Source organism: Dendropsophus ebraccatus, chromosome 6 (assembly GCF_027789765.1).
Source record: "Dendropsophus ebraccatus isolate aDenEbr1 chromosome 6, aDenEbr1.pat, whole genome shotgun sequence".
In the NCBI taxonomy this organism is placed as follows: domain Eukaryota; kingdom Metazoa; phylum Chordata; class Amphibia; order Anura; family Hylidae; genus Dendropsophus; species Dendropsophus ebraccatus.
The window spans coordinates 121,968,039-121,990,406 of NC_091459.1; the positions used below are offsets into that span (position 1 = coordinate 121,968,039).

A 22,368-nucleotide genomic window follows, 5' to 3' on the forward strand; every position below is an offset into this window, starting at 1 on the left:
TTATATATAGAAATCTCATAATTGTGCTGTGATGAGATAGCCGCCTTGTGAAGTCTCTCTCTGCGCCACATTGTTTGTGGTGCCAAGTTTATTAGGTATGTAGATCAGCCGTAGGCAATTTATAGCTTCTCAGTGCTGTCAGAACTATAGTTTCCAGCTTCGAATTACCTTGCTGTAACCCCATGAATACATATAGAGCTCCCCCCCCCCCTTCCAAATACAGACCAGCAAGGAACCCAATTAGTGTGAGTGGAGTTGCTGAACTGTTCAGGTTCGGCAATGTTCCCTGAACCAGAACTTTCAGTGCATTTGCCGCACTAGGGAGTCCTAGAAAACATGGATATATCCATAGGCCATAGGCTGTATCCATGTTCTCCTAACAGCCCTAGGGCTACATCCAACTTCTCTAGACGCCGGAAGCCAAATCCTTAAGGTTTGGGTTCAGAGAACGTTGCAGAACCTTAACATTTTGGCAACTCTGCTCAACACTGGTCCCAATGATTACAGCCATTGTTCCATCACCAGAAAGCGACATGGGTCGGTATAACTATGATTTGTGTCATCTTGGTTACGGTGATAGGGCCATCACAAATAGTGACCCAATGGGTGTAACCAGAAGTCGGGAGTCAAATGCCAAGAATTCGGGTTCAAAAGATCATTGCCGAACCCAAACTTTCGCGAAGTTCGCTTAACACTACTCCTTACAACTAGAGTTCTGCCACAAACTGTGATCAGAGGATATTCATATGATCACAGAGTGCAATAAATACTTCTTCTTGTCTTCTCCAATGATGCTTTTATTCACCCAAAGTACCTTAGCACCCACCACTTTCTTTCACATCGCTGATCCCTAGGGGCGGAAAACAGGACTTTGGCATTGGGCAGTCAGTAAATAGAGTTGGCATGCTGGACACTTGCAGGCTCTGCCGGAGGTCTAGGAGATTGTCCATGTTTTGTTAGAGTAGACTTCCATAAGACAGTCTAGAAGAGTAGGGGGCCTATTAGACTAAGCAATTTTTTATTTTCTCTGGTTAACGATAAACGATTGCAAACTACCTAAAATCTTTTACCATAATACATGGAAGGATAGTCATTAGTTTCAATCACAATTACGAATGTTCGTACATTCTAGTATACTGACGATTGTAATAACGAATGAATGATGTGTACATACGCCGACAGATTTGTGAACAATTAGCGAACAATCAACAATTATCAGCTCAAAAGATGCGATCAACAACATATGAACAAATTTGAGTTAGCCGTTTGATAGTTGCCCGCATACACAAGGAAAGATCATCACTTAAAGCGAATGTACCATCAGGTACATTCTTTGTAAGTTTTGCCAATGGATTAGAATCAATGGAGCCGCATCATAGAGGGGCGATGGTTACCTCACATTGGGGGCGGGACGGCCCGCCTCCCATGCTTCACCCCCCGCCGGTGCGTGAATAGAATGGTGCCGTGTATCGGGCCGTGGTTCAAAAGAAGGACCGCAGTGGCTTCCCGTGACTGCGCCGTTCTATCTATGGGCAAAGCTATCTATGGTACATTCGCTTTAAGTTTGAACAATATAATAATCTTGGTTATAATAGGGCCCAAAGCCAGCTACAAAAATAAGAACTCCAGTGCCCGAACACGGAGGTAGGCGGCTACAGGGACATATGAACCTGCTGAGAATTTCCCTTTAATCCTCACAAGGAGTCAGGCCTGCAAAAAATACTGACATGCCCTAATACAGACCGAAAATTGTGACACGGCACACCAATAGAAGTCTATAGGATCATCCATAATCCCAGTCATCACCATCGGCTCCCCGTAATGTCTGCAGGCAGCCAGCATGTTACCTTTGTCACGCAGCGGCTTTGGCACTCTGTATTAGTTAACAAAGCTCTGACCGCTACATGACTATATCACTTTTTTTTTTTTTTTTTTTTTTTTTTTTTTTACAAACTTTGTTCTCGGACCACATTGTTCCCATCTGGTTCTAGTTATTACTATTTGAATTTCCTATAATATATGGATTTTTTTTCTGTGTTTCCGTATGTTTTATAATTGGAATTTCTATAGTAATACTCTATTAAATATTCATTATTATGGAATCAAATAAAAAGCTTAATAATCTACATTTATAGAAAAGGGAAGAAAATAGTTTCCAGTCATTATACTGGAAATGTCTGCGGCTCTTGTCCCCTCTCAGCTCCTCCAGACTCACATCTTAATAACCCAATGTCCTCGTGATGGGATAAAAAGCCCTTTATAATGAATGTGATTAACTGCGATATAATAAAATGAACATTATATATAGGAGAATTAACATCCTATATCACAGAAATTTGCATTAATTACATCTTAGAATATTATGTACCATTTTGAATATAAGTAGAATAGAACAGCAGAAGGAGCGCCAACCCCATGACATCCAAGCGGTATAAGAACAGAGAATTAAATGGGTTTTCTTAAAGGAGGTACACTTGCTTGAGTATGTTTATCAGTCCTGTAGACTTTGAATAGACCAACTCCCACTTTATTTCAACTCCTCCCCCTTGTGGCCCATGCTCAAAACATTTATTCTTGTGATGGGTGGTGGTCCCAGTAGTGAGGCCCCCGGTAAACAGACATGGGGAGAGTAAACGTCAGTTGTGGGGAAAATACCCCTTTAGGCTACCGTCAAAATGACCAATGTTTTTATTGGTCGGTCGTTATTTTATAACAACGGACGTTATTTTTCATTAAATGCTAGCCATCCAATAAAAACAGCCGCCATTTTGACGGTGTGTGAGTATAGCTTTAATCTGTCAGACATTGCAAACTGCTGAGATATAGATACAGGGTAAAGAGACACAGAGTGCCTTTTATATATTTGTCTGTGCTTCCATGTTTAAAAATGCTTTTATTCCCCAGTGATAGGTGTTAAGGAGGTTTTTCCAAGTTCTTGAAGTGCTGAGGGCTGTAAAGTGTTATTTCTGCCCCTCCCTGATGACTAATTGACAGTCAATGGATAAGGACGGGAGGGGAAGCGAGGAATTGGCACAGCCCTCAGAACTATAGGGGCTTGGCAACTTCTCTCTGACACCCTTAACTGGAGTATAAGGGTGCGTTCACACCTACAGGATCTGCAGCAGATCCGCAGCAGATTTGATGGTGCAGATTTGATGCTGTGTTCAGTTATTTAAATGAATTCTGCGGATCTGCTGCAGATCCCTAGCAGAAAATACGCTGTGTATCCGGTAAGTGTGAACGTACCCTAATAGTGTTTTTCTGTGTTCTGGAAGCACAGATGGATATATGAAAGGTACCATGTGTCTCATTGACCTGACAGCTATCTAACAGTGTTAGCAGTTAGGAATGTAATTTGCAGCTGACAGATTCACTGAGTATTTATCTATGTGGATCCCCCACTCCAAAGATCTCAGGGGGTCAATGTCCTTTACTTTGCCTGACCTTGCACTTTGTAGAGGAGAGGAGAGAGGCAAATTTTTGAGTGGAAGACCCAGGTACAGAATGATCTACAAGTTATGGAGTGCTCGTCATGAGGTTGTGAATGGATTTGTCCCTTTGGGTAGCTTTACACGTAATGGCAGGGCAGTGCACTGATTGGTTGAGCAGGACGTCAGGATGCCAGGAGCCCCAGAAGCAAGCTGAAGCACGGTACCGGTAATGTATTCACCAGGCCACCGCGGGTTAAGGGGGCAGCAGGTACATATGCGCGTGCAATCTGCGGCAATTCCGTTATGTGTGAACCCACCCTTTAAATTTAAAACGTTTATGTAAATTCAGTGAAAAAATATACAAAAAGTATTAAAAGAAAGGCAAATATTTTATTTTCTTTCCTTCCTTCTTGGCTTGTTTTGTTACGCATTAGTCACATACTATTTATTTGCCCTTTCAGCAAATTGTAATTCCTTTTAAATACATCTGATATATGGTTATTTATGTTTTTGTGTGTTTTCATTACAATTTTTTTTTTTTTGTCTACAAACTCCAATTTACCGTAGGCAAAAATCAAGCCAGCCGCCATCTGTTAAATGTAATAAACTGATTTGCTTGGCTTGGCTCGCCGTCAATGCCCTTCGGTGATTACTTCTTGGCTCTTGTGATAGGTGGGAGTTTCACCTGCTGTAGATTCCAGTTTCGGGGACCTCTATTGCTATGGCTGCTCAGATACAATGAGATACCACCCTGAATCGTAACTTCACATTGTGAAGGTCTCAAATGTGCCCCCGTTTTTTTGTCTCTTGCTTTTTGGCTTGCCTTGGCTGCCCCATCGAGTGTTCAGCTGTAGCTACTGTACATGGTGTAAGCCACAAGAACATGACCAGCATACAACTTGGTAAGTATATGAAAGCTAGAAAACCTAAACAATGTACTGGGCCAACAATTACCCTAAGTCACGGCAACAAAAAATTTATGACATTGATTATTGCCAACAGAGATTTAGACTTATCAGTCTTCTCAAAAGGAGATAGTTGTTGAATTGTTCCCGTACCTATAGTTCCTACAAGTCTGGCTCCACTAGGGGCACCCTCAAGATGAGAACTTAAGACTTCAAAATAATTTCATATTCCATGGCTTATACCAATAGACGTTGCATCGTGGATGGAGACAAGAGCGTCTTCTTTCGCTAAAACATCTAGGCAAATAATTATCTGTCTCTCCAAAATTGCCCCCCACCCCATAGAATTGACCAATGAACTTACCAGCATCCATGTTTATGCAGTATATTTTATAATGGATGTAGCTATTTCTGTTACTATCCTTAGGGTTGTTCCAAGCCGCACTGCAAATTAGTGCCGAACTCATGGCCCATATTATTATCCGCCACTGATGGCCAATGATTTTTGTCTTCACTAGTACAAGCAGTGGTTTGCTTGTGTGTTGGCTAATCACTGGGCCTTACTAGATACACTAGTTATAGATACTTAACATTTACAAGAACTGACAGGATACCAATAATGAATGACGATCCCTGCGATCAACGCTCATTCCGGGCCACATAAACCATTGTCCATCAGCCATTTAAACTCATCAGTACCGGCCACACGTCATTTATTTACTCAGGGCCATATGTGGACGATAACAATGACTTTATTCCTACAAACTCTCATTCGTCTCATTATCTGAGTGAAGAAACAAGAAGTGACATCATCATTTTAAATTTATACTTATATACCCAATGTTCCCCTCCATATAGGCCATATAAACGCATTCATACTTTACACTACTTTTACTACTTTTATAGTTCCAGCGATGGTTCTTTTACTTCTAGTTTGTCCTTTTCAACTGGAAATTCCCTAAAATAAGATTATATGCTTTTGCTACGCTACAACGTTCCGTATTGGCATCCCCGTCTTACTGGCTCAGGGACAAGGTGCGTCGTGATGTGCACCCTACCCACAGGCATTATAAGAGTTGAGTTACGGGATGATGCTTTTACCCTACAGTTCTGTTTCTTTGTTTCTTGGAGTTATTTTTCTTCAGTACCAGGTGCAGGTCGTATAGATTTGATGACGTCCCACCATCTCTTTAATATACACTACCATTGCTGGATTCTGCTGAATATTCTATCTATCTGCTTATTGGTTGATTATGTCCAGTATGGAAAAAGTATAAATTGTCCATTTCCAATATCCTCTTTAAAGGGGCACTCCAGAGGGGTAAAAATATTTTTAAATCAACTGATATCAGAAAGTTATACAGATTTTCAAATCTCCAGTCTTCCAGTACTTATAAGCTACTGTATGTCCTGCAGGAAGTGGTGTATTCTTTGCAGTCCGACACAGTGCTCTCTGCTGTCACCTCTGTCCATGTCAGGAACTGTCCAGAGCAGTAGCAAATCACCATAGAAACCTCTACTGCTCTGGACAGGTCCTGACATGAACAGAGGTGGCAGCAGAGAGCACTGTGTCAGACTGGAAAGAATATGCCACTTCCTGCAGGACATACAACAGCAAATATTTAATGGAAGACTTTTTTGGACTTTTTTTTTTTTTTTTTTTAATAGAAGTAATTTACTCAAATTTAGTTAAAACAGAGTACCCCTTAAAAGTTAATCTCATGTAACGTTAGAGGCAAAAGAACCACCATAAAAAAAAAATCTAGGTGGTTCTATTATACAGTAAGTCTATGGCATTATCCCAGGAAGCTGGACAGAGATTGCTGCAAGCAGGGAAGTGTAATGTGCTATTTTCTAACTCACCTATTTACCAATTGTTCAAGTCATGGGTACAGGGGTCATCCCATTTACGTCAGTCTTGATACTCACTACCTCTCCGTTTATAGGTCATTATCTTGGAAACCCAAACTGGAGGATGTCACCGGCTTGTGTTATTTGCTAGAACTAGAATTATTTGTATTGGACACTTTAGTATGATATATGATAATACCTTGACTTAGACCCTTTCCTTCTATAGACCCAGAGATCAGTTACCAGGGCCGGATTAAGGTTGGTTGGTATACAGATGGCTGCTTACTGTAGGTGACTTAGCACTGACCCCTCCTCGCTCCTGGCTGTATGGGTCAGCATACTCCTGTGTTATGCATGTGGTCACTAGAGGCTGCAGTGCAGGGGAAGATGCCAGGCCCTAGAGACAGGAGCAGGGGGTGGGGGTGCACTAAGTATCAGAGTGTATTCCCACATGTGTTTGTGTTAACGCAATGTGAGAACACAGCACTTTCTGTGCGCTGTTGCCCACTATGTTAGGGCCCTATTATATGGCCTGATATCCTGGGTAAGCAGCACCGTTCTACTAGGGTTCGGACTGGTGGGGGCCCCTAAGTGGTGGAGGCCCCGGGGGACGTGCACCGGGTGCCCTCCCTTTAATCCAGCCCTGTCAGTTACCATTGCTAACCCTGACACTATAAGAAGTATTTGGTGGATTAACTATTTGAGGCAGAAATATCCTACAGATAAAAAACACTCCTGCCATAGTATAAGCCTTTCTCCGGTATTGTGCCAAGATTATATACTAAACTCCCCATACTCCCAGGTACCACCCATACAGTACATTACCTGTGTATTATCAGACCATTCCCCATACTCCCAGGTACCCTCCATACAGTACATTACTTGTGTATTATCCAGACCATTCCCCATACTCCCAGGTACCATCTATACTCATTACCTGTGTATTATCAGACCATTCCCCATACTCCCAGGTACCCTCCATACAGTACATTACTCGTGTATTATCCAGACCATTCCCCATACTCCCAGGTACCCTCCATACAGTACATTACTCGTGTATTATCCAGACCATTCCCCATACTCCCAGGTACCATCTATACACATTACTTGTGTATTATCCAGACCATTCCCCATACGCCCAGGTACCCTCCATATACATTACCTGTGTTAGCTCTTACCCCATTGACTCCTTTGGAGAGGCCTGGCTTCATGCAGGTTGTCTTTTCCTGTAAGTTTTACAAGAAGAGGTTAGCAATAAGGGGCAACTGAATTTAGTGACCAGTCAGCAAGATGTCTGCACCTCCCCGACCTTTCCTATAGATCATATTAGTCACTTATATATAATGCCCCCAGAGAGACATGTTGGATCACTGCACTTTATTTCATCTCGGGCAAATATATAATGATTACAGGTGAGCGTGTGCCCACTGGGTACTACAATATACTCCACCATATAGACTGCAACCACATGTGCCTTCTGAGCTTGGCCATATGTAACCCCTACATACTCCACCATATAAAGTACAACCACATGTGCTCCTGAAGCTTAGCCATAGGCACCCCTATATACTCCACCATATAAAGTACAACCACATGTGCTCCTGAAGCTTAGCCATAGGCACCCCTATATACTCCACCATATAAAGTACAACCACATGTGCTCCTGAAGCTTAGCCATTGGCACCCCTATATACTCCACCATATAAAGTACAACCACATGTGCTCCTGACGCTTAGCCATAGGCACCCCTATATACTCCACCATATAGACTGCAACCACATGTGCCCCCTGAGCTTGGCCATATGTAACCCCTACATACTCCACCATATAGAGTACAACCACATGTGCTCCTGAAGCTTAGCCATAGGCACCCCTATATACTCCACCATATAGAGTACAACCACATGTGCTCCTGACGCTTAGCCATAGGCACCCCTATATACTCCACCATATTGAGTGCAACTGCATGTGCCCCCTGAGCTTGGCCATATGGAACCCCTATATACTCCACTGTTTAGAGTGCAATCACTTTATATACTCTGTATACTCCACCATATTTTCCTATTCATGTACATATAGAGTGATGCCACACTATGGTGAGTTCAGCCATATGGTGCCCATACACGAACAATGTGACATGTTAAGCCTTATTCCGAAATCATAGCAGGTCCTATGGAGCGGAGCTCTCACCCCCGTAATGTCCATACACCATAATAGTATGTATAGACAGGTAGTGGAGACAGACGCTGGAAGGGTCCATACACTTGACTATTATCAGTAACACATCCATTTGCCCATGTCTTGTTCTGTATGCGAAGTATTATCGCTGATGATGTCATCACCTTCCTGAATGTTATAATTGTCTCTTTCTTATATCACTATTATTCATGCACACATTATGGCCTCAGCCGTCCTTGATAACGAATACAATGGATCCCTCCCATCATCAACGGTCACATAGCCAAGAAAAAGAGAGAACTGTCATATTTTTAGATTGTATTAGACTGTAAACAGAGAATAGGATAATAGTGTAAGTGGGGTGATATGATTGTATGAGGGTGTTAGTGGGGTGATTTGCTTGTATACTTCTGACATAGTCATGGGATCATGTGTATAGAGTGTCTGTATAGTCACGATATTTTAAATGTATAGTCCTGTAATAATGTATGTAGAGTGCCTGAGATGATAGTACTGTGATGAGTAGTGTATGGAGGGTGCCTGTATAGTCCTGTCATGGTGTATAGAGGTGGACTGTATAGTACTGTGATAGGGAGGGCAAAACGGGCACAGCTAGTGCAGCCCGTACGTGACAGGGGGGGCAGTAAGGGGTTAACTGGCTAGGTTAGGGTCGGCAGGTTTAGGCTTTAGGCGGGGAGCACTGGCCAATGGCGAGGGCGGCGCAGTATGAAAGGGCCAATGGAAGGGTCAGATGGAGCGTGGGGGGGGGGGGTGGCCACCAGAGAGTAGAAAAGGCTTGGGGGGAGGGCTTACCTCATTCTCCAAGCGTCTGACGAGGAGCAGCATGTCGCAGCCGTCCGACGCTGCACAGACCATGATGGCCTCCCTCAGGGAAGCTGCGGCGCGCCATGGGGCCGACTGGCTGCAGGAGCAGTTCAGCCAGGTAATGAGGGAAGCGGGGGGAGGCTCGGGCCCCCCGGGGAGCCGTCCCCCCGCACGCCGCCGGCGCCCGCCGGAGCGGCTCAGCCCGGAAGTGCCCCGCCGCGCCCGGCGTGTAGGGAGCCCCCAGCAGGACCCTCCAGCCTCCTCTGCACGACCCACAGCTTCCGGGTCCCGGGGGAGAGCTGGGAGGAATCCCGCAGCGCGTCCGGGCTCCGGTCTGCAGGAGGAGGCTCTCTCTGCTCCCCCCTCCTCCTCTGAGCCGGCTTCTCCTTCCGGACCTGTAACGGCTGGCCCCTCCCGTCGTCACCACCAGGGGGCAGCCCGTCATGTGACTCGTAGGGAGGCGGCCTCCCGGAAGCAGCACAGGCAGGGGAGATGGGGCAGGGGCCGGACACCTGCAGCTGCTGCTGTCTCCCCTGTGCTGGCATCTGATTCCAGGGGGGGTTACACCCGGCCCTTATCAACTGGTCCTGCTCGAGGGGGGGTTAGGCGGGCTACTTCCCAGACAGTCCAGAACCAGCCCGATGCAGCCCGCTCTGATGACGACGTGCGCCCAGCAGCGGTACAGGCGCAAGGGGGGAGTTCTACTCCTTCCTTTGGCGCGCTTGACAACGAGGACATCGTGGGGCCCGATTCGGACGACGATGCTTCAGGGAGCCCGGAAGAGGGTGAAATCCCAGCTATGCCCGCTCCGCTACTGGATTCTGCAGTCACGGCTGTTCCGGCGTCCGCCCAGAGTCAGCCTGGTAAGTCCGCTTCTGTGTCTGTGTCCCCCTCTGTCTTGTTTGCTCCTGCTTCTGGTATGAGTGCTGGGGATGTTGCGAGTGGTCCGAATGTTATGGGGGGTGCGATGTTGCCTGGTATGAGTGAGGCTGTTGTGCAGTTCTTGGCATGCATGCGTGATTTGGTGTCCCAGGTTAGTTCTGGTGTGCAGGCGGGTTCAGGTGTGCAGGCGAGTGCTGGTGTGCAGGCGAGTGCTGGTGCGCAGGCGAGTGCTGGGGGGCAAGCAGTTCTAGGGTCTGTTGTGCAGGCACCGGCGGGTTCGGGTGCGCAGGTGGGTCAGGGTTTGCCGATCGCAGCATGGGTGGGGAGTAGCGCTGTGCAGGCTCCGGTAGTTTCAGCTGCTCCTACAGCTGGTGCTGCAGTGGGGGACACTTCGGTCCGGCTGGATGATTCAGCCAGGGGTGAAGTGTATGTCTGCTTCGATGGCCCATTGGGAGCCCATTTGAAGCAGGAGGTGCGTGATAAGATCTGGCGCGACGAATACGTCGAGATATTCTCCCTCCTGCCGCTGGAAAAATTTAATATCGACAGGGGCAAGGCTGACGAAAGCAAGAAAGAGGAGGAGGAGAAGCGGCGGTATCGGCTGATACCCCGTACGTTCTCTAATTGGTTGCAGGCTTTCGCCATCCTTGCCAGTGTCGTTGGTGAAAAAGCCCCTCAGAATTGCTCGGCCCTTTTTTGTTACATGGACTCGATAGGTGAGGCCTATCGAGTCTATGGAGGTACTGCTTGGCTCAGGTATGATGAGCAATTTCGGCAGCGAAAGGCGTTGAGGCCGTCGCTGCGCTGGGACCATAAAGACATTGCTTTGTGGATGCGGCTGATGGCGGCGGCACGAGCGCCGTCGCAGCCGTTTCGCTCGGGGGCCGGGGGATCGGCTGCATCAGCCGGGAACTCGGCCTCCCAGCGCCCCGGATGTTGTTGGCAGTTCAATGAGGGACGTTGTCGATTCGGCTCGGATTGTAAATTTAAGCACGAGTGCAGCACCTGCGGCGGCACTCACCCCCAATCTCGCTGCTTTAGGAAGTCAAAGGGGCGCCCCACTGAGTCTGCACGCAAAGGGCCGGACGCCGGTGAAACTCGAGGCGATGTTGCCTCTCCTAAGTAGGTACCCTGATCAAGAGGCGGCCCGGCTCTTGCGTGAGGGTTTTCAGTTCGGCTTCCATATTCCTTTTTCCCCTGAGGCCCCAATATTTCGCCCACTTAATCTGAAGTCGGCCAGAGTTCGACCGGAGTTGGTTGGCGAAAAATTGATGAAGGAGGTGGCTCTGGGGCGCATGGTGGGTCCCTTTGCGGACCCACCGTGGCCTCACCTGCGGGTCTCTCCTCTGGGTTTGGTCCCCAAAAAAGAACCCAACAGGTTTCGGTTAATCCATCATCTGTCCTACCCGGCGGGTGGGTCGGTTAATGATGGCATAGATCCTGAGACTTGTTCGGTTTCATACGTGTCCTTTGATCGGGCGGTTGACTGGGTTCGGAGGTGTGGACCGGGGGCGCTGATGGCCAAGACGGACATCGAGGCGGCCTTTCGGTTGCTACCGGTACACCCGGAGTGTTTCCATCTGTTGGGCTGTATGTGGGACGGCCAGTATTATGTGGACTGTTGCTTGCCCATGGGCTGCTCGATTTCATGTGCCTATTTTGAAACTTTTAGCACATTTATCGAGTGGGTCGTGCGTGAGGAATCAGGTTTGCAGTCGATTCTGCACTACCTGGATGATTTCTTGTGTGTTGGCCCGGCACGGTCTGCTGTCTGTTCTGTTTTGTTGCATACGGTGGAACGGGTGGCGGATAGGTTCGGAATTCCGTTGGCACCGGATAAGACGGAGGGCCCGGCGACGTTAGTTCGCTTCCTGGGCATCGAAATCGACTCGGTGGCAATGGAGTGCCGACTCCCCCCGGACAAGTTGCAGGATTTACGGTCATTGGTGGGTTGTTTTTTGGGTCTGCGCAAAGTGCGGCTGCGTCAGCTTCAGTCATTGTTGGGCAAATTTAACTTTGCCTGCCGCATCATGCCGATGGGGCGAATTTTTTGTCGCCGCCTTGCTTCCGCGACGGCGGGCGTCCGTTCCCCTCTTCATTTCATCAGGCTGACCGCTGAACATCGGGCTGACCTTAGGGTGTGGGCCGAGTTCCTGGGGCGGTACAATGGCCGGTCGTTGTGGCTAGAGGATTGGGTGGAGAACGTGGACATCGAGCTGTTTACCGATGCTTCAGGGTCTGTCGGTTTTGGTGCGTATTTTGCAGGTGAATGGTTTGCAGGGGAGTGGCCGGAATGTTGGCGGGTGAATGGCCTGGTGCGGAACTTGACGTTGCTTGAGCTTTTCCCTATAGTAGGGGCTGTGGAAGTGTGGGGGTCCCGGTTTCGCTGTAAGAAGGTTCGTTTTTGCTGCGACAACCTATCGGTGGTGCAGGCGATTAATAGCTTGTCTGCTTCCTCACCCCCGGTCGTTAATTTGCTCCGACACCTGGTTTTGCGTGGGCTTGAGCTGAATGCATGGCTGTCTGCGCGACACCTGCCGGGTGTGCGGAACTCCATTGCTGATTCGCTTTCTCGTTTACAGTGGGATCGTTTTCGAGAGTTGGCCCCGGAAGCGGATCAGCAAGGGAGGACCTGCCCGGCCAGTCTGTGGAGCCTGGTCTCCGAACAGCCTTCCGCCTGATGGAGGGTGCTGTGAATAGCGCAACTTGGAGGGGCCGGGCGGCTGCTTGGCAGGAGTGGTTGTGCTTCTGTGGTAATGTAGGGTCGGATGGTTTGAGTGGGGACCTCGTTCCGCTTCTGCTTCTGTTTGTGGGAGATGCCTTCAATGGTGGTGTTTCGGCAGCTGGGTTAGTCCGGAAATTGGCCGGGATCTCTTACTGGTTGCGAGTGCTGGGTGTGCATGATGCCACGAAAGAGTTTTTGGTTCGTCAGTCTGTTGCGGGATATAGGAAGTTGAGAGTGTCCAAGGATGGTCGCCGGCCGTTGTCCTTTGGGATGTTGTCCAGACTGGTGGGTGCGTTGGACGGTCTCTGTACGGATGGTTTTGAATGCGCATTATTCCGAGCTGCCTTTTCTTTGGCCTTCTTTGGAGCCTTTAGAATTAGCGAGCTCATTAGTCGGTCCTGTTTGTCGGATGATGGTATGTTGTGCGGGGATGTGTGTTGGTCGGTTGATCGGGTGTCTTGCTTGCTACGCCGGTCGAAGACCGACCGGACGGGGAGGGGAAAGAGTGTGGTGTTGTACCCGGTGGCTGGCTCGCCAGCCTGCCCGGTGAGGTGTGTGGGTGACTACTTGGTGTTGAGGCCGGTGGGGCGGGGCAGCTCCTTCCTTGTCCATCAGGATGGGAGGGCGCTGTCCCGTTTTCAGTTCATAGCGGTGTTCCGCAAAGGCCTGGAGCGTTTGGGTTTGCCGCCCCGGGAGTTTGCTTCCCACTCCTTCCGGATCGGGGCGGCTACCGAAGCCGTTAGATGTGGCTTGGATGAGAGTGTGGTGCGTCAGATTGGGAGATGGGAATCCGCACGGTTCCGTTCATACGTGCGTTTGGGCTTATTGTAACAGTTTTTTACCCCCCCCTTTTTTTTGTTTTGTTTGTGTGCTTTTGTTTTCCAGGTAGGGCCTGCTTGGTTTGGATTTTCGGGCACTCATATGTTCGTCGTGGCGCCCGGCGAGCGGCAGTTAGGGCTGAGGGCCGGCAATTGGGCTTTCCACGGAGCTCGGTGCATGTACGGTGGATCGGGATGCCAGGCATGCTGTGGAGCGGGGTGCTGCCTGAGCTTCATTTTTATACAAGGCTGGATCGGCCCCCGGATATTTTAGTCTTGCATGTGGGTGGGAATGACATGGGTGCCCGTTCCTCCAGGGAACTAATCCGGGATATTAAATTTGATCTGCTCCGGCTCTGGTCGCTGTTTCCCGGGATCATAGTGGTGTGGTCTGAAATTGCAGCCCGCTTTGTTTGGCGGCATGCCCGCTCTGTTGACCGGATAAATAGTGCAAGGGGGCGGGTCAATCGGGAAGTGTCGCGCTTTGTGGGGCGCAATGGGGGGATTGTGGTTCGGCACCGTGAGTTTGAAGTTCCCGGCTGGGGATACATGGACAGTGATGGGGTGCACCTCAACGAGGTGGGCATGGACCTTTGGGCATCTAATTTACAGGATGGTATTGAGATTGCATTACGGGTATGGAGGGACTCCCAAGCCCAAGGAGTCGTGCTTGCTCGCGGTGGCGGAGGGGTGGTCACCGATGGCCCTGAGTGAGGTGGTTCGGGGGCCCATTTAAAGTAATGGGGAACCCCTGTTTGACTGGTTATTCGGAGGTTCCATAGGAACCAGGGGGAAAAAAGGAAATAAGCAGTACATGGCATATTTGTCAGCCCCGAGCCGGCGCGGTGCGACTGGGGATTAGAGTCTAAATTGGTACTGCTTTTTGGGCCATCTGTCACCTCCCCTGGGAATTATGACTATGGGTATAGTTAAATGTTTACGAAAGGTTACGAGTGTAATTTAAAGTTGTTATGGTGACAATGTTTACAGAGTGTTTTATTTATGTTTTATTTATGTTTACTGTTTAATAAAAGGCTGCTGTGGCCAGTATTTCCAAATGTCACTCAGCGTTGTGTCCTTATTGGAAAGGGGAGTATTAGAGTAAGGGTTCTGCCAGGTGGGATGGGTTAACTCCCTACCCCGAAATCGGCCTTACCCAGGTCAAGGGAGGGCAAAACGGGCACAGCTAGTGCAGCCCGTACGTGACAGGGGGGGCAGTAAGGGGTTAACTGGCTAGGTTAGGGTCGGCAGGTTTAGGCTTTAGGCGGGGAGCACTGGCCAATGGCGAGGGCGGCGCAGTATGAAAGGGCCAATGGAAGGGTCAGATGGAGCGTGGGGGGGGGTGGCCACCAGAGAGTAGAAAAGGCTTGGGGGGAGGGCTTACCTCATTCTCCAAGCGTCTGACGAGGAGCAGCCCGCCCGCCCGCCCTATAGCTATCGCCTGGCCGGTGGAGTTAGAGGTTGCGTTGCTTCATTGTCGCGGCAGCCCGCGGAGGGGTGGTCACCGATGGCCCTGAGTGAGGTGGTTCGGGGGCCCATTTAAAGTAATGGGGAACCCCTGTTTGACTGGTTATTCGGAGGTTCCATAGGAACCAGGGGGAAAAAAGGAAATAAGCAGTACATGGCATATTTGTCAGCCCCGAGCCGGGTGTAATTTAAAGTTGTTATGGTGACAATGTTTACAGAGTGTTTTATTTATGTTTTATTTATGTTTACTGTTTAATAAAAGGCTGCTGTGGCCAGTATTTCCAAATGTCACTCAGCGTTGTGTCCTTATTGGAAAGGGGAGTATTAGAGTAAGGGTTCTGCCAGGTGGGATGGGTTAACTCCCTACCCCGAAATCGGCCTTACCCAGGTCAAGTATATGTAAGGTATCTGTTCAGCCAGTGATGGTGTCTGTATAGGTCTGTGATAATGTGTGGAGGGTGCTTGTATAGTCCTACGATGGTGGTATGGAGGGTGCCTGTATAGTCCTATGATGGTGTATGGAGGGTGTCTGTATAGTCCTGTGATGGTGTATGGAGGGTGTCTGTATAGTCCTGTGATGGTGCGTGGAGGGTGCCTGTATAGTCCTGTGATGGTGTATGGAGGGTGTCTGTATAGTCCTATGATGGTGGTATGGAGGGTGCCTGTATAGTCCTGTGATGGTGTGTGGAGGGTGTCTGTATAGTCCTGTGATGGTGCGTGGAGGGTGCCTGTATAGTCCTATGATGGTGGTATGGAGGGTGCCTGTAGAGTCCTGTGATGGTGTGTGGAGGGTGTCTGTATAGTCCTGTGATGGTGTATGGAGGGTGTCTGTATAGTCCTGTGATGGTGCGTGGAGGGTGCCTGTATAGTCCTGTGATGGTGCGTGGAGGGTGTCTGTATAGTCCTGTGATGGTGGTATAGAGGGTGCCTGTATAGTCCTGTGATGGTGCGTGGAGGGTGCCTGTATAGTCCTGTGATGGTGCGTGGAGGGTGTCTGTATAGTCCTGTGATGGTGGTATGGAGGGTGTCTGTATAGTCCTGTGATGGTGTATGGAGGGTGTCTGTATAGTCCTGTGATGGTGGTATGGAGGGTGTCTGTATAGTCCTGTGATGGTGTATGGAGGGTGTCTGTATAGTCCTGTGATGGTGTATGGAGGGTGTCTGTATAGTCCTGTGATGGTGTGTGGAGGGTGCTTGTATAGTCCTATGATGGTGGTATGGAGGGTGCTTGTATAGTCCTATGATGGTGGTATGGAGGGTGCCTGTATAGTCCTGTGATGGTGTATGGAGGGTGCCTGTATAGTCCTGTGATGGTGTATGGAGGGTGCCTGTATAGTCCTGTGATGGTGCGTGGAGGGTGCCTGTATAGTCCTGTGATGGTGCGTGGAGGGTGCCTGTATAGTCCTGTGATGGTGCGTGGAGGGTGCCTGTATAGTCCTGTGATGGTGCGTGGAGGGTGTCTGCATAGTCCTGTGATGGTGCGTGGAGGGTGTCTGCATAGTCCTGTGATGGTGTATATAATAATTCTGTTTCATTTTTTTTCCCTTTCTTTCTCATCTGGTCCAGAGGGTGGGCATGACATATCATATCTTGTTCATGGGAATTTAATGTCTGGTTATGACGTGTTGACGTGTAATTTTTTCTGAACTATTTGGACATTGGAATATATTATTGTTAAATAGTTTTAAAAGAAAATGTAAAAAGAATAAAGTACTGTATTTAAAGAAAGTCTGTATTTATTGTCTGTAGGGTAGTCCTGTGGTAGTGTATTAAGGGTATTTCTGTGGTCCTGTATACTATAGTGTATGTAGTTCATCTATTAAGTCATGATATAGAGTATGTCTGTGATATTAAATGTCGTGTGTGTATGGTGCTGTTAGTGTATGAAGGTTGTCAGTATGTTCCTGTAATACAGTATGAACTGTGTCTGTATAGTTCTGTGGTATTGTATGTAGAGTGTGTGTATGGTCCTGTGATATTGTATGTAGAGTGTGTGTATGGTCCTGTGGTATTGTATGTAGAGTGTGTGTATGGTCCTGTGATAGCGTATGTAGTATGTCAGTATGCTCCCCTGATGTTGAGTGTGTATGGTCCTGTAATAGTGTTTGAAGAGCATGTATGGTCCTGTGATAGTGTGTGTAGTGTGTCAGTTCCTGTGATAGTGTGTGTATGGTCTGGTGATAGTGTATGCACTGTTTGTATTACAGTATCTACAGTATAACCACCACCATCATAGTACTGTCCTACCATATATACAGTGACCCATGTTAATGTCAGTGTCTCTTTCCTCCGCCAGGGATGCGTCAGGGTAATGATGTAGGCACCATGTATCGCTCCGTCATCTATACATACACAAAAGAACATCTGGACTCTGCCCTGAAATCCAAAGAAGATTACCAAAAGGTAGGTGTACCCGGATCACATATGGCCGAATCCCACATCCCAATGACAGAGAACCAGATCTATCTCATCTTCTATCGATACTTCATGTATTCATTGTAATATATGGATCCTGGAGATATATACTCATACTAGGGTCCATGTATACCTACAGGTGTCTCACCCAATATACTGCTGTCTTCATTGTTTAAAAAGGGTTATCCGGGTAACAAAAACAATTTTCTAAACAATCCCCCTTCCCAATATCACCCTATGTCTAATATATATGTATAACCTATCTTGCACCCTTTCCCAGTTTTTTTCTCATTCTTATCCGCTGTGGAAGTGTAAAATCCTCTACTCTGGATCCGCTCTGACCACGCTCAGCTCCCTCTTCCCCCTCCCTTTAGAGTCACAGGACATGTGATCTCCTCTTTGGGGGCAGGGTTATCTGTCTATTGACTTGGTAATCTGACCCCCCAGGAGACATTATCGGCCTCCTCTCCATGCACCTGTGCTGCTTCCATAGACTTACATGTGTCCCTGAGCCTAGGTTTCTGTAATATGAAAAGTTATAGTTCTATCTCTGCTTGCTGTCAGTGAATGCAGACATATGTACCTGTCTTTGTGTCACAGCTCCGTATATTGTGTTATAGTGTTATAGATGTTCGTCTGGATGGAACTAAAAGGTTTTCATTCACAGTCAGCAAGCAAAGATCTAAACCTACACTAAACCCCCGGTAAACAGATGCCCGGTATGCAGCACATAGCTCACCATGCGCACATCAGCTCTGCTACATATTAAGCTAGTATGGAATACATACTGGGGTGATGTGAACGGTGAAAAAAAACAGCCCTGTGTTTACTGTGCAAGAGTAATGAGAGCAGTGGTTAGGAAAGAAAGCTAAGGGGGTGAGCACACAAATAGACCAATCAGGGAGATGCTTGCTGGGAAATGTAGTTTCCAATCTTGGTTATAGATCGGCTTTTAGAAAAACTTGCGCCATCCGCCATCCATATACAATGTCATAAGGCAACCTTATTATCATCATTACATATGTCATTGAGTCTGTATATATTTCAAGCTTGCTGATGGTTTCCACTGGCGACCACATCTCTGGCCTGTAACACAGGATAAGTCATGTGCCTTGTCTGATCCAAGTCTTTAGTGGAGATTGTAATATCAACCACTTAAAACATCTAGGTGATAAGATTACGGAGTTTGGCGGCTATGTAACAGGGCATTAACCAGTTTGTGCAGTTCACTACATGCTGATAGCAGGAGTGCAGGGTAATTGTAGGTTTCTGAACCTTCCCCTATGTTACTATCCTTACCTACCAAACCTTCTCCTATGTCACTAACCTTACCTACCAAACCTCCTTCTATGTCCCTATCCTTACCTACCACACCTTCTCCTATATCACTATCCTTACCTACCAAACCTTCTCCTATGTCACTATCCTTACCTACCAAACCTTCCCCTATGTTACTATCCTTACCTACCAAACCTTCTCCTATGTCACTAACCTTACCTACCAAACCTTCTCCTATGTCACTGTCCTTACCTACCAACCCTTCTCCTATGTCACTATCCTTACCTACCAAACCTTCTCCTATGTCACTAACCTTACCTACCAAACCTTCTCCTATGTCACTGTCCTTACCTACCAACCCTTCTCCTATGTCACTATCCTTACCTACCAAACCTTCTCCTATGTCACTATCCTTACCTACCAAACCTTCTCCTATGTCACTATCCTTACCTACCAAACCTTCTCCTATGTCACTATCCTTACCTACCAAACCTTCTCCTATATCACTATCCTTACCTACCAAACCTTCTCCTATATCACTATCCTTACCTACCAAACCTTCTCCTATGTCACTATCCTTACCTACCAAACCTTCTCCTATGTCACTATCCTTACCTACCAAACCTTCTCCTATGTCACTATCCTTACCTACCAAACCTTCTCCTATATCACTATCCTTACCTACCAAATCTTCTCTTATGTCACTAACCTTACCTACCAAACCTTCTCCTATGTCACTATCCTTACCTACCAAACCTTCTCCTATATCACTATCCTTACCTACCAAACCTTCTCCTATGTCACTGACCTTACCTACCAAACCTTCTCCTATATCACTATCCTTACCTACCAAACCTTCTCCTATGTCACTGTCCTTACCTACCAAATCAGTCTCTGCTCAGGTAAGACCATTCCTTCACCAACCACAGATCCACTGAACTATCCGGGGAATTATTTATGTGTTGTGTGGTTGTTTTGCTGGATATAGCAATTTCTAAGAATATCTTAAACTGTGAATTAAGATTAGGGTTCCCTTGTGTGAAAGTGATATGGGGGAGGGGAGGTAAAAGCAAGAGGAGGCGACACAGAGGAGAGGGATGGGATAAAAGCACTATAGGTGCCAGGATGAATGAGATATGCATAGTGCTAGGGGGGCCCGATGTAGCAGAGCTAATACTGTCAGTTGTATCATGTATGAAGCTGGGTTTGTCATTTGTTATCTATCTATCTTTCTTTCTATCTATCTATCTATCTATCTATCTATCTATCTATCTATCTATCTATCTATCTATCTATCTATCTCTGCAGGTTAGTTTAAATTCATGATTCTCCTAAGTATAAATCTCCCTATATGCTGTATGACACATATAATGGCACTCCGTTGTCCATCACAGGTCTGCAGCATATATAACACGGGATCATTCTTCCTATATCCTGACATCCATCACATGACCCTATAGACACCAGAGAGAATTGCACATAACAGCTGTAAACCTGTTGTAAGTGAAAATGTCACCCTGTAACCTGGCAACACTGACACCGTGTATATATATATATACATATATATATATATATATATATATATATATATATATATATATATATATATATATAATGTGTGTGTGTGTGTGTGTGTATAGATATATATACATATATATCTGTAATGGACAGACAGATGTAGCAGAGCTGGATTTGACATTGTCTCTTGGTGACGCCTGCTGTATGTGTTTCAGCAGTCCTATGTAGTCCTAAGGCCCTCCAGTTTGCGCTGTGTGTTTGGTGCACTGTGTTTCCCTGATGGTCCAGGCTGTAGTATTCGCCATTCTCCGCGGCTTCTCGTCTCGCTGTTTGACCTTTGACACCAAGGCGATGTAATGTAGCGGGGCGTCTAGGATCCAGTCTGGCAGCTCGGTGTCACCGTCCTCCCCGGAGGGATATTTCTTTCTTTTCCCCCCCCCCCCCCCGCTCTTTGTGTCTGTAAATGTCTCATTTTTCTTTATCACATTAATAATTATTATTTGTTAGGTGTTTTATAGGCCCGTAATTATAACAAAAATAAATAAATATATAAATAGATCCCCACATAACAGAGCTGCTTTTTATTACAGGGAGAGATGAAAAAAATAGACGCAATATAAAATGTTATTTTGTTCCAGGGTCTGCTGTCTGACGCTTGTTGTCATGCTGCCCTCTAGTGGAGTGTAGAGGGAGCTGCAGTATGCAGATGAAATCACCGCTGCTGTTTATCATCCTTTTTTTTTTTTTGCTAATTTTTGACAGTCTGCAGATAAATGCACTGAAAAGAGAGAGATAGCGCTGAATCATCCCCCAGGCTACAATGAGACATGCGTTTTATGACAAAACAACCAGAAGGTGCCCAGAGGTGGAAAACTGTGAGACCAGGGGCTAGAAGAGGGGCACCATGTATCTCAAAACTACAACTCCCAGCATGCCCAGGCAGTCCAAAATTTGTCTTATCCTTCAGCTGCAGATATACAGAGCTGCACAGCATCCAGGCAGATAGTATTACACAGCATCCAGCTCTATTGCAGGTTATTGTCTACATCCTTGGTCTTATAGACAATGAAGGGGTTATGGTCTGTGTCTTTAGGGGTATGGGGCATCCAGGTCTTACACAGTGAAGGCTATTGTCGTTATCCTTGGTGATCTGGGACAGTGAGTAGGTTAGTGTCTGTAAGCCTGGTAACTTAGGACAATAGAAGGGTTAATATGTATATTACGACATGGAGAGAGAGGAGAGCTGCTGCACATCACACCTATGGCTAACACTAATGCCTCTCGGCTACATTTAAAAACCAACGCCAGGATGTTGGTATATAATTTGATCAAACCATATTGCCCCATTCACCATGTGCAGGTCCCCTGGATCACATGAGTTCCTACACTAACTCAACACTGTGTCGGTCAGCGACCGCTAACCCCGCAAAGTGAGCGCAAGCAGGGAAGGGAGGCCACAAAATGGCCCTGCAACTCCACTGTCACAGGACCAAACCCCAAGCACCCCCCAAACCCAGCAGGCGCCGCTGGCAGAGAAAGCTGCCACCAAGCCACACAAGTGTGAACATGGTCTTATCACTCACCATTGCTCCTGCAGGTAGAATGGGAAGAATAGGAGGTACTTGCCATGTGTGCACAGGTGCATCCTGCTGATTGGGTGGAGGAGTGATAGCACTCAGAAAAAAAGACAAAAGTAAAATACGACATGGAGAGAGAGGAGAGCTGCTGCACCTCACACCTATGGCTGATACTAATGCTTCTCGGCTACATTTAAAAACCAACGCCAGGATGTTGGTATATAATTTGATCAAACCATATTGCCTCATGTACCACGTGCAGGTCCCCTGGATCACATGAGTCTATGGTCTAGGGCAGTGATCGGATTCATGTAAAGATCTTTGGTGGTCTAGGGTATTGTAAGGGTTATGTTTATAGTATTCATGGTCTAGGTCAGTGAAGGGTTTTACATAAGGATCCTTGGTAGTCTGGGGAGTTCTAGGGGCTAATGCCAGGTGTTGGTCCAGGGCAGGGCAGGGCACTGCTTCGTGTAAGAGTCCCTGACTGTATAAAGAAGT

At 47.1% G+C, this 22,368-nt stretch overlaps 2 protein-coding genes across 6 annotated transcripts in view; both read left to right on the forward strand.

Annotated features, from left to right (window-relative positions):
* MSRA (methionine sulfoxide reductase A) overlaps window positions 1-22,368 on the forward strand; it is a 244,834-nt gene that overhangs the window by 172,142 nt on the left and 50,324 nt on the right. For all 5 annotated transcript variants that reach the window (XR_011363697.1, XM_069975808.1, XM_069975807.1 and 2 more), the window contains one exon: window positions 17,379-17,485. Coding sequence is in view for 4 of the 5 variants with exons in the window: in XM_069975808.1 (XP_069831909.1) it covers window positions 17,379-17,485 (107 nt within the window). In the remaining variant the exon portion in view is untranslated. The remainder of the gene's footprint in view (window positions 1-17,378; window positions 17,486-22,368) is intronic.
* On the forward strand, window positions 9,210-13,628 carry LOC138794591 (uncharacterized). Its single transcript, XM_069973354.1, has 3 exons — window positions 9,210-9,308; window positions 9,621-10,053; window positions 12,655-13,628. Exons 1-3 carry the CDS (start codon window positions 9,210-9,212, stop codon window positions 13,626-13,628), a joined length of 1,506 nt encoding a protein of 501 aa, XP_069829455.1.